The sequence below is a fragment of the Aptenodytes patagonicus genome, chromosome 22 (assembly GCF_965638725.1).
Source record: "Aptenodytes patagonicus chromosome 22, bAptPat1.pri.cur, whole genome shotgun sequence".
Classification (NCBI taxonomy): Eukaryota; Metazoa; Chordata; class Aves; order Sphenisciformes; family Spheniscidae; genus Aptenodytes; species Aptenodytes patagonicus.
This window is the reverse complement of record NC_134970.1, coordinates 2,632,126-2,646,366: the sequence shown is the minus strand read 5'-3', so window position 1 is coordinate 2,646,366 and position 14,241 is coordinate 2,632,126. Positions and strand designations below refer to the sequence as shown.

Below are 14,241 nucleotides of genomic sequence, written 5' to 3'. Positions count from 1 at the left end.
AAGGATCCATCTGGGTCTGCCTCCGCCCAAAGTGCAACTGACTTTCAGCGTTGCTTGGGTCAGGCCGTGATCTGTGGTTTTGGGTTTTTTTGTTGCTGCTGTGTTTGGAGGGATATGGGGATATATTAGCTTTCCCTTTCCACTAGAAGCTCTTTTTGTGAAAGCCATTAAGTAGGCACCATTTTAGTTTTTCTGTACAGCTTTGATGCCATTTACTTCAGTTCTCATTTGAAACGCACATTGTGCTACATTGTTGGGAAAGCACGACTCCCAAGCATAGCTATTTGACAGGTTGGAGAAGAGTTATTCTGCATAGCTATAGAGCTGTAATTGTCTTAAGTATTTTTTTTTCTTTTCCTTTACAGTGAAAGTGTTCTTATAACTATAAGCTGTGCATATTCTGCACATGCCTTTAAGATGGCACTAAAGAAATGATGTCTCAAACTATAATTTTCCTCTGCATTATGATTGGTCTCTTTCAGTTTATTTTGTGAAAATTGAGGTGATTTCCTTTATATTACATGATATGAAACATCCCATCAGAAATGCTTTTGTATTCAGCTTTCAGTGTTGGGAAAATTGTGTATAGCTTACTTGCTATTTTGAGATTTAGAGTGAATTTTAATGTGGAAGTTTTTACTATAGTTGAACAGAATCCTGCATGGTGTCGTGCTTCATGTGAATTAAATATGCTGGCTGTGATACTGCAGGTCTTTTGTTTTTTTTTGTTTGTTCTAATGCATTTTCCTCACTGACCCCTACCCCCCGTTTTTTGAGCTGTTTGTACTTTAGATAGGCTTTATAAAGTTGTACCTGGACAAAATTGACCTCAAATATCCTGGCTGTTGAGTGTAGCCTGAGTTGGATGGGTGATTTTTATCAGCACATAAAACTTTCACTTGAATTTCTGAATGAAATGTCCATGCTTTTCTGGTGAAGTCCAGGGCATTGCCCGAAACACTGAAACCTGTTACTGAGCATCTGTTTCACTTCGCTTTGCAGAGAGAGGGCTAACGCTGCCCAGGCTCCTGATTTCGCTGACATTAGCAGCAGGTAGCTCCTGGCAGAAAAGCATCTTGCTCTTGGAATACGTTACCCCTGCAAGGTTTGAGTCCCAAATGTACAAGTTGTTAATTTGGTCAAGAGTTGGAATAAGGGAAAAAAATAACTCTTAACTATAAGGCTGCTGGGTGTGTGGGCAGTTTTTGTCACAGCAGTGGCACACGATTGTAGAGCTGTCTGTCCTGGGTAGCTCACAGAATCACAGAATGGTTTGGGTTGGAAGGGACCTTTATAGATCATCTAGTCCAACCCCCCTGCCGTGGGCAGGGACACCTTCCACCATCTATTACTTGTTCAGTCTGCTGGCTGTAACGTTCAGAAATGTGTCAGAATACCACAGGGATCAGTGAGGAAGCAATTCCAATTATAATTACGTATCCCCAACACTGCTCTGTCTGAATAGTGAAGAGTAGGTTGGCTGGTATCTTTTCTGTAGATGCTGAAGCTGTATTCTCATTTGGAAGCCCCCAGAAGACCATTTGATCAAAGCCAACCATCCGATCTCTCCTCCTAAGGAGCCTGGTATTACATGACTACGAGATGCGCACAGGCGGGTGGCTACTCTGTAATTGCCTGGCTGTGACCCTATAAATATACAGTAATAGCATGTTCTTTCGATAACATGATAATTATGTCGGAAGGTACCATATCATTCAGTGACTGCTTACCATGTCACTTGCCGTTTTTAGATCTCAACATGCTGTCAAGGAGGAAATCTGTCAGGCAGTAACCCTGTAATTTGCATGTGCTTTCATACTCAATAGCTATTATGTAATTGCCAAGTTGCTCCAAATGTGTTCATTTAAGGGAATGCTGTCAAGGGCAGGAGGCTTCAGTCTGACCCTTGAAATTGGATTGTGTGGCTTTCTCCACCATCCATCTCCAAGCTGGTAAAAGCACACGCTTAAAGGAAAGAGCAATGTGAAGTGCAGACTTGTGTTGGGTTTCTAACAAATGCATTGCATGGGGTTTATTTTTCTTAGATGTGGCTGCATCAGGGGGTAAGCTGATCAGGTGGCTATGTTTTCTGTATGGGTTTTGAAATGTAGGTGGCTGGGTCTTGACAGCAAATTGTGTATAGCTGGTGATGGACTTAAAGGGTGCTTGCACATTGCACAGTTTGAAGCTAGCTTCACTGGAGCATCTTAAAATGATTTGCAGAGGTAGGTGTATGTTATTCTCATTTTATATCTTCGAAGAAGGGGAACAGATTGGTTTAGCCAAGGTGATATACGAGTTGATGACAGTTGGATATATCCCAGGTTTTACTTGCTTTTAACTACTCTACCACGGCTGTTAGACCTCACTTTGCCTTTTCGCTTTTAAAAATGTTTTTTCAATTAGAACAGACTATTAAAGAGAATAGTCATATAAAATGTATGTATTTGGTAAGGCTTCTTCAGTACCCGTTGGTAAATATCCTTGCACAAGTTGTAAGGACTGGAGGAAAAGAAATGCATTTCACAGCCCAAGTCCTATAACTCCAGTTGTTAAAAGAGCTTGTTGGTCACAAGTTTGGTATAGTCATCGCTCCTTAAAGATCTGCCTAACTAAAGGTCTCTTGTGTAGCAGTTAAATCGGAGCATCCATCTCAGCAGGTGTCCGTCTTGCCTGTTGGGTCTCGGGGGTCCCTGTAGGCAGCAGCGCTGGGTGTGGGTCTGACTTCCATCCTCAGAGGAAGGCACTCTCCTGCTGCAGCGAAACCCTGGGACCTTTAACTCCAGACTTCAGTTCTCCTATTTCATGTGATCTTGTCCTGAAGGCATTTGCCTATTCAAATAATCAGTTAACAATATAAAAACCGTGGCAAACCTTGAGTGATTCCCTTCCAGGGAGAAAATGGAAAAAGAAAAAAGGGGAAAAAAAAAAAAAAAGAAAAAATGAAAAGACAATGCTATTTTAAGGCTGTATTTTAAATCAAGATAATCTTTGGAAGTAGGATACTGGGTAGCAATTGTCAGCTGGAGAGCTGAATGTCCAGGATATCCCAGCATGAAATTCAGATGGCTTTCTGGCAGCCTTTGCCTTGAAGTAGAAGATGCAGAATAAGTCTGGCAACCTTCAGGCTGAGCACTTGTAAACAACAGATGTTCATAACTGGAATCTTTTGGAAGAGAAGGGCAGGGAGCAGCGTGTATGTCCATGCTTGTAATTCTCAAAATTTGCAGTTAACACTGAGCTGTGTCAGGAAGACTTTAAGGGGAAGTCAAATGTTGATTTGAATGAGCAGCTTGCAGAGAAGTTCAACTTTAGTTTTCTTAAAAGTGAAATGATTTCTTTGAAGGAGAGATGATGCAGGCTGTGAGGGAGGTATCAACAAAAGCATTTGGATCATGTGGACTTAAGTTTTATGTTGTTGTTGTTATTTATTACTATTATTTTAATTGATAAATATTGTCATAGGCTATTTTGACCTGTGATTCTTTTTGATAGAGCTGAGTCCTGAACATTTTTCTGAGTCTTTCAAATAACAACATTTGGAAGATTTTTCTAAGCATGAAGCATTCATTTATCCAGTGACCTCATTGAACCCGCAGAGCTAGGGATACATGACCAGCAAAAATTGATGTAAAACCCCAAGGAGGATCTTTGTGGTGTTTTTCATCATATCGGCGATCCCGGGATCGCACTGCGTTGGTTGGTATGATTGTAGCTGCTCTTATGGACCACACTGCAGAGGACAAAATTCAGACAGGTTTGAAAAAGTATATACAGAAACAATTATGTCTCTGCTCTAACACTTGGTCTAGCTCTAGCTCTGATGTCTTGACAATTGCACAGATCTGAAAATACCTTTTTCATCTGTCCCTTCACCTCATTTCTAATTGTAGCAGGTAGTTCAGGTGAGCTGGGCATGAGGTCAGTACTGCAGAGTGTGTACCCTGTAGAGCTCAGAGACCTGAGCCTGCGGGTCCCTGCTGAGATGGGAAAGGTAGCGCGTGCAGATTACTCCGCAGAGTGGGAAATACATCAGTTTCTCTGTTCCCAGGATCTTGATCACTATTTTGGGATGTACCAGGTCTGGAAATGTCTTTTGCACACCTCTACGAAACAGATCCCGAACATTTTGGGGGGGGCAGGGAGGTGGAACAGGAAACTTCAGTTTTTGTATGTACCACCAGGAACTTGCTTCAAAAACCTCAGTTCGAAGGAAGGATGGTTGGAGAAGTTTTCTGTTCACACGGATGATGTGACGTACCTATGTTAATTTAAATGTTTCTCTCTTTCTATTTAGTAATATTTTCATTCTCATCAGACTCATTCCTTCGTCTTGTGCTCCTTATGGAAACCCAATATTCCTATTCCTGGTTTGTGGGTGTGGTTTTTTTGTTGTTTTAATCTAGTGGGGGGGGGGAGGAGGTTGTTTTTTAAGATAATTTTTCTGCTGTTGCTCTGAAAGGGGTTACCTTGCAATGCCCAACTAAGTGTCGCTGGCCTTTGTCGCTCTCTCCTGCTTGCCTTAAAGCAGATAAATCTTGGATTGTCTGTGAGTTCCCTGTATGAATGAGTAATTTAATTAAGACGTTTCATATACTTGGGACTCAATCTTCCCTTCTGATCTTTTGAGATCGACTGAAACCTTTGAAGTGGAAGTTGCACAGGACCTGATCAAGATAACACCCGAGAAACCACAGAGCTTCATACTTTGTGGTTCCTTAAAAATCTGTGCACAACTTCCTCTTCCTGCTCCCAAACACCCCTGATTGCTGTGATCTGGTGTAATTTAGGCTAACCTAAATAAACTCTCCAGATTCACTATCATCACACAATCTTTAAACAAGTATAAATAGTGCTTGAAATAAACCTGGATCTTGGCTTCTTCTTCCTCCTCCTCCTCCTCTCCTTGCAGGGGAAGTTTGACTCAAACAGTTGTTGTGAATGTGAAGTCGCCAGTACTTTGGGAAAGTTCATATCCAGGTCCTAAAGTTTTGGGTTGATCTTAATCAATTTTACTTCTTAAGGGCGAATACTAACTTCAGTCATTCTGCAGAATCTCTGGAAATTGAGCTTGCTCTCGATTATACCCAGCAGTCTGGGTATAATTTTCTGCATATTTTTCTTCCCTTTTTCATCCCTCCTCTGTGGTGACGTGAAAACTGGAAGCAGAGTGTATTTGCCAGCTCCTTTGAGAATTGAAATGGTTAATGAAAATCGCAATTTGCTTCTCTGCCATCTGCTTGTGGTTAGGATAAAAAAGGGTCTGTTGTAAACAGTTGTATAACTCCTGCTCTGTGTTGTGAAAACTGTTGCCATGTTCCACCCCAGAAAACGATGCATTTTTAGAGGTGCTTTAACATTAATGTGTGTGGAAGGTTTGAAGCAAGTAACTGCCTCTCTCCTTTTCTGTTTCACTTCTGTCTTAAGGCCTGCCTTTATCTGCTTTTTGCCAGCGCTAGGAAGATTGTCACTAGCAAATAATGAAGGAGAGCTTTTGTCTCGCTTCCTGTAAAAACCTTGCTGTGAAAACGTTGAACCTGTACAAAAGCGAGACAGACCATTTTAACAAGGTACTGAAGGGGTTAGCGAAACCAACAGACACCAAGAAATTAAAGGAATTTAAATGAAAAATCTTGAAGCGTGCAGAGCTGTGGTTGCATGAGGTTGAGCTCAGGGTGCGGCGCTCGCTGCGCAGACCCGAAGGTGACAATCCCGGTCGTGGATTGGAAGCATGTGGGGTTGTGATTATTTTTTCCTGCAGGATGGCCTTTCATGTCTAACCACACGGAGTGTGTCAACAACCCATCTGGCGCCATTAGACACCAGCAATTTTACTCACCATGCTTTTCATGGGCTCCTGGTATTCGTGCTATGTGCTGCCTTAGAATAGCTTTGGGTGTTGTGGTAGGGCAGCCTGGACAGCTGGGAATTGTCCAGTTAACTATTGCATCTCTTCTGGTTCCCATTTGGTGCTTCAGTTTTCTTTGGAAAGCAAGGCACTCGTACTGTGCTGCTCTCCGGTCCCTTGCATGTATTCTTGTCTGTAGTCATAACCCGTGGTCCTCGTTGCTCACAGCTCTTCCAAGCTGCTTAAGGTGGGGTTGGACTGATACCTCAGTGGGGGCATCCATGAACAGCCAGGTGCTCTTAGTGGAGTAGATAGCAAAAATTCGTAATGAGATGGAGAACGTGATGGGAGATATTAAGGATCAAAACAGCTGAGTTTTTGGGTTGGCAGTTCATGCAGATGAGATGGTAGAAAGCCTGAGAAGGCAGGTTAGCAGGCTGCACACAGCTGGGCTGCTTCTGGCCGCTTAGAGATCTGCGGCTGCACTGGTCTTCGGAAAAGAGTGAAGCAGCAAAGTGATGAAGCAGTAATAGGCTGTTAAGGGTTTTGAGGCAGGATTTCGAACAGCTAAAACAAGATCAGCTAGTGGAGAGTCTGAGCTTTTTGTTCCTAAGTTTCATTCCCAAACTTTTTATGGTAGTTGATTGATTTTCACTTGCTGTAGCTCTTCCAGCTTTAGAGGGCAAATACTAGGTCACTGTGTAAAGAACTTTTATATCACTGGTGTAAAGGAGCAAACCAACTAACTTTTAACCTCTTTTAATACTGTCCTTCATAAACTTCTCTTTACGACCATCCACAATACTATCTCACTTAGTTTGCTTCCTGTCTTCTACCTGAACCACAGTTTGTCTGTTGGTAGAGATGGTGTGTGCACCTCCGACCCAGCGCTGCTCCTTGGAGGAGCTCTTTCTGGAGATGCCTTTCCTCCTCCTGCCCTCTCTTTAGTGGAAGAAAGGTGTGTGTTGTTTCCTGTCTCACCTAAATTAAAAAAAAAACCTTAATGCGTATGTTACCTTCTCTTGTGGTGGCAGCTTTTATCTCCGTTTCAGCGGGAGTCAGAGCGTACGGCTCCTTGTCTGCACGTGTGCCCTTCGAGGGCTGGCTGCAGCCTGGTCAGTACCTGTAGATTCACAGTTCTATTAGCCGGATCTCGCAGTTACTAATTAGCTCTCTGGCATACTAACAAAACAAACGGTATGCTGCAAACACTGATTGCAGATCGGGGGACAACTATTTGATTTACATAGCTTAACATCTGGCGGTTTCAACCTTGTACAGTTCTGCATGTTGATCATTCCATCTGGTTTTGCACATCAGCAGTATCTGCAGTACAGGACATTAGAGTACGAAGGAAAATATTGTCTCTAAATAAAATCTATGCCTTCTCACATTTTATTTTCTATTTTTTTTACTCAAAACACCAGGAGAACCAAAAGCCCAGAATCCTTTTCATGCCCCCTCCCACTACACACACACACACGTGTGCGCGCACACGCTCCAAACCTTGGTGCAGTCTAGATCACAAGCTGCAGTCGTTGCCTGAGCTTTTCATTTTTTTACGGAAAAGAAACAAAGCATCAAGATCAGCTGTTCTGAAACTATTCTTCTTTATCTAAAATTATCCATATTGCACTACAAATCCAACCATTGATGTCATGAGAAGGGTAATGAAAGTCTGCCATGGCTTAATTTTCATGTTTTCACAATGTCAGACATTTCTTGCAGCAGAGATTGCTGTCCTTTTTAGTGCAGAATATTCCCTTTTTCAATGGAAATTAAACCACGTATCTTCTAAGTGGAAAGAAATCTGATACAATCGCATACAATAATCAAGAAGAGCTTTGGCTTTCCACCAGAGATCTGACTTACTCTTTTCTAAATAAATATTATTGTACTGTAAACAAATGATAAACAGATCTAGAGAGAAGTAAATGATGTAGTTATAGACAACACCTATATCTGCCAGTTCCAAACACTGCTGCAGGGCTGCTGGAGGACCATGCAAATTCACTGCTAACGTCCTTGCTTTCATCTAGTATGAAATGATTCCGTAACTCCTTTCAGTAGATGAAATGTTGATCCAAATAAACTGAGGTTCCTCTCATCTCCCCTTTTGCCCTTTGTATTGTTTATTTGCAGGGTGCAGAGTGAATCAGCCATAATAAGGTGGAGAAAGTTCAAAGATGAGAAAATAAAGCTTGTTGTATGAACGTCGCTTTCTCTTTTGCTTAGGACAGATATAGATGCTTGCACATAATTGGTTTTGTACGTGAAACATAACATTTTGTTTCCGATGCAGATGCTATTTAGCTAACTGGATGCTTGAAATCTTTTTATTGTGGTTAAGTCACAATTCCTGAGACAGCGCTGTGAAACCTATTGTCAGACACTGGAGCCATCGCTCTCCCTCAGGCACTGTAATTTATGCACAAAATCTTGGATTCAAAAGAAAAAATTAGAGCCTACATTTGGCATACTGTAGCTTGCATTTGCCTGATCTGTTTGTTGGGGGACAAAAGCCCATGGCCATGTGAATGTAGTCATGTGTAATTGAGGGCATATTTTCTGTATGTGCAATAGCCATTTTATAGCCTTCCTCTGCTCTCCTCTCTCTCAGCAAATCCATATATCCCGTAGCTGGGTTTCTAGCATTTATAGATATAGAACATCATGAACAGAATAATTTTGTCCACTTCAGGTAAAGCCCTATCCAATTCTTGTTTCTATTTTGTGTCCTTTATAGGAAGGATCAGAATGTGCTATCGCCCGTCAATTGCTGGAATCTCCTGCTAAATCAAGTGAAGCGGGAGAGCAGGGATCACACCACCCTAAGTGACATCTATCTCAACAACATCATCCCGCGCTTTGTCCAGGTCAGCGAAGATTCGGGGCGCCTATTCAAGAAGGTAACCGAGTGCTACAACGCCTGTATTTTTGTTTGGCCCTTCTGAAATACAAAGTTTTAGCTATTACTTCTGGTGGATCAGTTTATTGTTGACTGTGCCTAACACATGTTGGGGTTTTTTGCCTCTTTGTGGATAACTGTGCTTGACTTACCTCTGATTTCTTTAGTTATTGTCTTGTCTAGTATTTTAGGATTTTCCCAAAAGTGATCAGTTGAGATTTGTTGGTCTAAATTCAGGCCATGTTTTTTCCTCTTAACGTGCTCACAGTTTTGTATGCATTTTGAAACTTTTATTAAATAAGCAGAAACCTGCCAGGTCTTCAACTCTGAATATAATCAAGAACAACTCTCCAAAGACGAATTTATGTCTGCCACAGAGGAGAAACTACTGTTAAAAGAAAAATTAGGGAGAATTCCTACTATGCCAGATGATAAAAGGATGTATTATCCTTCTCTGGAAAAAGGAGAAAATTTAGCTGAGGTCTCTTTTGTTAGCCTTGTCCCCTTTTTCTTCCCTTGATTTCCACCTGGAAAAAAAAGGTGGGACAGTGTGGGAGGGTATTTTTCTATTAAGAATCCGTTCTTCCAGTTGAAGAAACGTGATATGGAAGCTTTGAAACTCCTATTAAATGGTAATGCTTAGTCTCTTTAGAGATTTGTCAATGGCTGTAACATCTGCTAGTTAACATGTTAAAAACATTGCAATTCTAACTTTGAAAGCAATTTCTCTTCCCCCACTCCCTTGCAATGTGTCATGATCTTGGAGTTATTTCTACTGTTGCAAGGCCTAGAGAAGGGGGTTGCAGAAGGACTCGCGCTTTCTAAAGAATACTTTTGTGGAGACTCATCCTAAATCACACTGCCTCTGAGAGAGAAATGGAAGAGGAACACTTTTTTGATTTAAAAAAACCCACCTCCTAACGTACTTCCATATCTATCTTTTTGCCTTCAGTGGTGTCAGTTGTTATATTAAAAAAAAAAAAAGTCACGTGAGTAGTGTGTGACTTTGCACCTAAACAGATTTTAATTTTAGCCTTGGCAGTAATTGGAGGCCTCGTTGGCTTTTCACTCTGGTCTTGACAGTCTTTTGAAACGTCTTGTGGAAAGAGTGTTCAGATACTTTTTAACATCTCTATATTGCTTTAACTGATAAAGATAATCTGTCTAATGCCGTCAGTTTAGACTGCTAGAAAATGAACAATGCTCGATATTGTGTGTGATGTCTCATGTTAAGATGCACTTGAAGGAGCAGCGTCTCGTTGTGTGTTACCTGGAGAGCAGGATGCATTTGCTCTTTTACAGCAGGTATTTGTGTGTGTTGGCAACTGATTTCTATAGGAGAATGAAAATAAGTGCAAGTGCGCTGTTGTGTTCGTGGTCATTGCCAGGAGTATTTCTTGACTTTTTAATGGATGGCCACAGAGCATGAAAAATATATTGAAGTGTTACATTCTGGTTCTCTTTTACTTCTTTTTTTTTTTTTTTTTGAGACATTGCCCAAGCAGAGGAGGAACCTTCTCTTTTTCAAGTAACCTCACGCTAAGGCCTTTTTGACCTTTTAAAACTTTCTGGTAATTACATTATGGTTGATTAGATACTTACACGGGATTACTGAATGGCAGTTACTCTTCAATTCCTCTAATCCTTCCAAAGGATAAGTAATCTCCCCACTGAATTTCAGCCAGAGCTGTGCTTGAGGAAGGTGGCTGAGGAAATGCCTCAGCAAAGAAGTATATGGAAATTGATATTATCCTAGATTGGCTGGAAACAAGGGTCTTAATTTTCAGCTCCTTGTATAAGCATGGTTTTGCCCTGTTTTATTTTATTTTGGGCAGTAGGACTTGAATAAAAACAAACAAACAAACAACCATCAACAAAATACCCCTCTGGTTTCTTTCTCACAGACCAAATGCAAACTCCGTATTAATTTGTGCAAACAAAAGGCACTTGTTACTAAATTCCAACTACTTGTTGCCTATTTGCCAGGCATACCAAATTGGCTGAAGGCCAAAACAGGTTTTAGATAACCAGCCAGCACATGTGGAATAGTAAAAAACAAAAATTGCATCCTGTTTTATCTGGAGTGTCACATGGTTGAATAAGATAGCAGCTGATAAATAGAGAAATTTGGCTGAACATGGATCTGCCGCTACTTGTGCTTTTTCACTAGAATCTCTTACCTTCCTGAGCTGCAAGAAGCAGCATGAAATTGGTACAAAAGCTACTGTAGGCTAGAAGACAGATGTGGTGTGTGTGGTTAAAATATTGCAAATCAGCTTTATATTCCATGGATTAAAAAAAAATTCTATCCATTTATAAAACCCCTATGTAGCATGCTTGTATCCCAAGAGCAGTACAAACAATCTTCAGAATATCTCTGGACCATAAGCAGACAAATGGTACCTTTTCCTGGATGAAAAAGCAGGGGCAAGTGGATGAAGTCACTTATCGGGGGTTGCTCAGCAAGTCGCTGATCCGTATCTGTAGGTATTGAAGGGGAATAATTAGGTGACTCAGCAAGATATTTAGGAGTGGCATATATTTTTGTGCCTTTAACTGGAAGTTAAAACCATGCTAGCCCGAAGGGAAATTAGTCATATTGATGAGAAAATCTAAAAGAACATTCTCCTCCCTTTCCCCTTAGCTTCTCCCATCCTTTTTTAAATTTTTGAGACGTCCTTTCCCATTTTTTAATGGAGAAGAGCTACCGTAGTATGTGACAGCTCAGAAGACTGAGTGCTTTTTAGCAGTCTTGAAACAGATGTAGTTTATACAGGAGCTACATGGGAAATAATGCTGCTGTCCCATGCTGCAAAACTTTCCATGAAGCTGTGGAAGGCAAATTTGGAGGTCCCAATCAAAACCCAAATGTGAACGAGCTCTGGATGGCATAGCTGAATTCGTGTGGTGCTACATCTCAGCAAATTTATGTAGCTTCTCCACAGATCTAATTAGCCAGGCTACATCAGTGGAATAACTGGCTGTGTTACTGCTGAGACCCGTTTCCCGCCTCTCTTGTGCCGTGCGGTCATTCCAGCTCATTCACTCATTCTGCACTCTCCCCTCTCTGGGCTAACGCATGCAGTGTAGTCAAGCTCAAATGCACTGCAGTTTAATGAAATGCAGCCTGCAGGAGGAAGAGCCTTAGCTGTGATGCTGTTAGGGCACTCAGGTTTGGCTTAACACAAGAACTTGGTTTTTGGTGTTTTCCAATGGAAATTGTAGCTGTTAGAAATGTGCTGCCAATCTTGCTGCTAGTTTGGGAGCTCTCTGTCCTTCTCTCATGCTACACAGGGAATCTGTGTTAACAACAAGGACGCTTTATTATTTGAAAGTCTGAGGAACATTTTTTTTTTTACACTTCTGTTTGGAAAATACCTTCTCAAAAAAGTTACACATGTGTCTGGCTGATTGCAGGTGCTCTAGTAACTTGCATTTAGGAACTACTCACTGGGTTGTAAATAATGCTATGAAATACGGAGAGGATAGTGATAGAGAGAGCCTCATTTGCTGAGGGCAGTTGAAATAAAATCCTGAGGCATGAGATTCTTTTCTTGGGCCATTTATAATTTAGGGCTTTCTTGAATCAGTGCTTTGTATCATGCTGGGATTGAGCAGGTGAGCTAGGAAGGACAGACAGGGTAAAAAGGATGTACTTAAGGTCCCTTTTGTTGCTAAACTCTTGAGTTGCTGTATCTTGCACTGTCTGAAGTGGTGAGCTTTTTCAAACGAGAGAGATCTAAGCACAGCGTGCAGCCGCAATCCAGCCTTAAGGCTGCAAAGGGTGTGATAAGGTCTGCGCTGGGAAGGAAACACATCCTCAAGGGCAGCAGAGATGCGGAGGGAAGCGGGGTGGGAGCTGGCTGTGTTGCAGCTGGAGCAGCACAGAGACCGAGGTGGGCAAACCAGGTCTCTCTCTGTCCAGAAGAGCATCAATAGTGGTGGCAATGTGGGGTTTGTCTCTTCCAGCGACTGCGGTGGAGAATCCTCAGGCTGAGACAGATTCTTGTGTGTTCGCTCTTGGACCCCTCGGACCAGTTATTTGAAAGGCACAGCAGTGCTGACGGTCAAGCGTGAACGGGTCTGTCTTGAAATCAGTGAACTTCTGAAATTCCAGCGGTGGTGCCTGCATTGCACACAGGTTTTCCGAGGGTTTATGTTCGCAGTGTTTGGATTCACAGTGTCACGGGAAGCCTGCATGGTCAGTGGCTTTGTCTCACGCAGTTTTTGTGTTCATGTCTTATGATGAAGAGATCCCTCTCCAGGGCTGTGTTACGATGTGGAGGGTCTTACTTGTTTGAGTGTTAGATGGAAGCTTGCCAGCCACTTCAAAGGTATCTTTGCTGATAAGAGAAGCTGCCAAAGCCAGCACTGAGGTGGTGCTGGACGTACAGTGTGTGTCAGCCCCGTTCCTTCCTGCCTCTCGGATTTGTTTACTTCCTCGGTTAGCTCTCCCTGCAAAACCTTTACATGAGTGCTGGGCTGTTTGCACCAGACGTGGTTTTATATCTTACTGGAAAGTTGCAACCTAAGGTGTAGGTACTCTTTGAACACTGTACTCTTTTCCGTGCCCTTTGTTTTGGTTTCTCCTGAGGAAACACTTTTACGTTTCAGTAAAAGATGGTGTCAATAAGGGGCTTGCTGCTATAGCGTCTTGCAGATGAATCCCTTTGGTGTCGGTGGGGATCTGGCCTTTGGCTTCAGTGGCGCCGCTGGCCCCAGGAACGGTGTCAGTGCAATTCTGCGCTACTGCAAAAGAAAAGGAAGATAAACGGTGAAATGAATAACTGTTCTCTCGAGTAAATAAAACTGGGAGGGGGGAACTGGTGGAATTGTCCTAATAACAAATTGTTACATCTTGGGAAGGAGGTAATGTTTTCTTGTTTGTCCAACAGTTAATGATTTAGCCCTGGGTTGCGTACAAGGTTGAAGTTTAAAGTCCACGTGCCACCCGGCGTTGCCATTCTGATCACCTCTCCCTCTCCTGGAAGACCGTCCTGCTTTGATGTCAGCGCCTGTTCTCATGCACGCTCCTCTTCATTCCTCCATCTACTCTTGTAGAGAGCACTCCTTTGATTTCTTCCTGCTTAGCCTCCCTCAGCATGGCCCTTTTATTTATATATTTATATACATTTATTCAAAATATTCTTCCATTTGAGCCGATTCCCCTTTTGATTTCCCCTTTTCTCCCTTTTCATTACACACACACACACACACACCACCCACCCCACACCCCCCACACCCCCCCCGTCACCCTGTTGTTTTAATGTGGCCCTTGATTTCTCTGTGTGGTACCCATGCCAGAAACAGAAAGGTGGTATTGGGTTTTCTTGCCTACGGACGCATCTTTTTAGTGGGATCCCTTGGTATTATATATACACATGTGTAGCCTTTTGAGAAGTAGTCTCTTTAATTTGGTATCTTTAATCACTCCTTCTCTGTTGTCTCTTTGAGATTTCCCTGGAAGCAGACCAATAGCTCTTGT

General features: G+C 42.2%; 1 protein-coding gene across 3 annotated transcripts in view; it reads left to right on the top strand.

Moving 5' to 3' along the window:
* The window catches only part of SRGAP2 (SLIT-ROBO Rho GTPase activating protein 2), a 114,455-nt gene that overhangs the window by 38,684 nt on the left and 61,530 nt on the right, over window positions 1–14,241 (top strand). For all 3 annotated transcript variants that reach the window (XM_076358257.1, XM_076358256.1, XM_076358258.1), the window contains exon 4: window positions 8,595–8,757. In XM_076358257.1, the coding sequence (XP_076214372.1) occupies window positions 8,595–8,757 (163 nt within the window). The remainder of the gene's footprint in view (window positions 1–8,594; window positions 8,758–14,241) is intronic.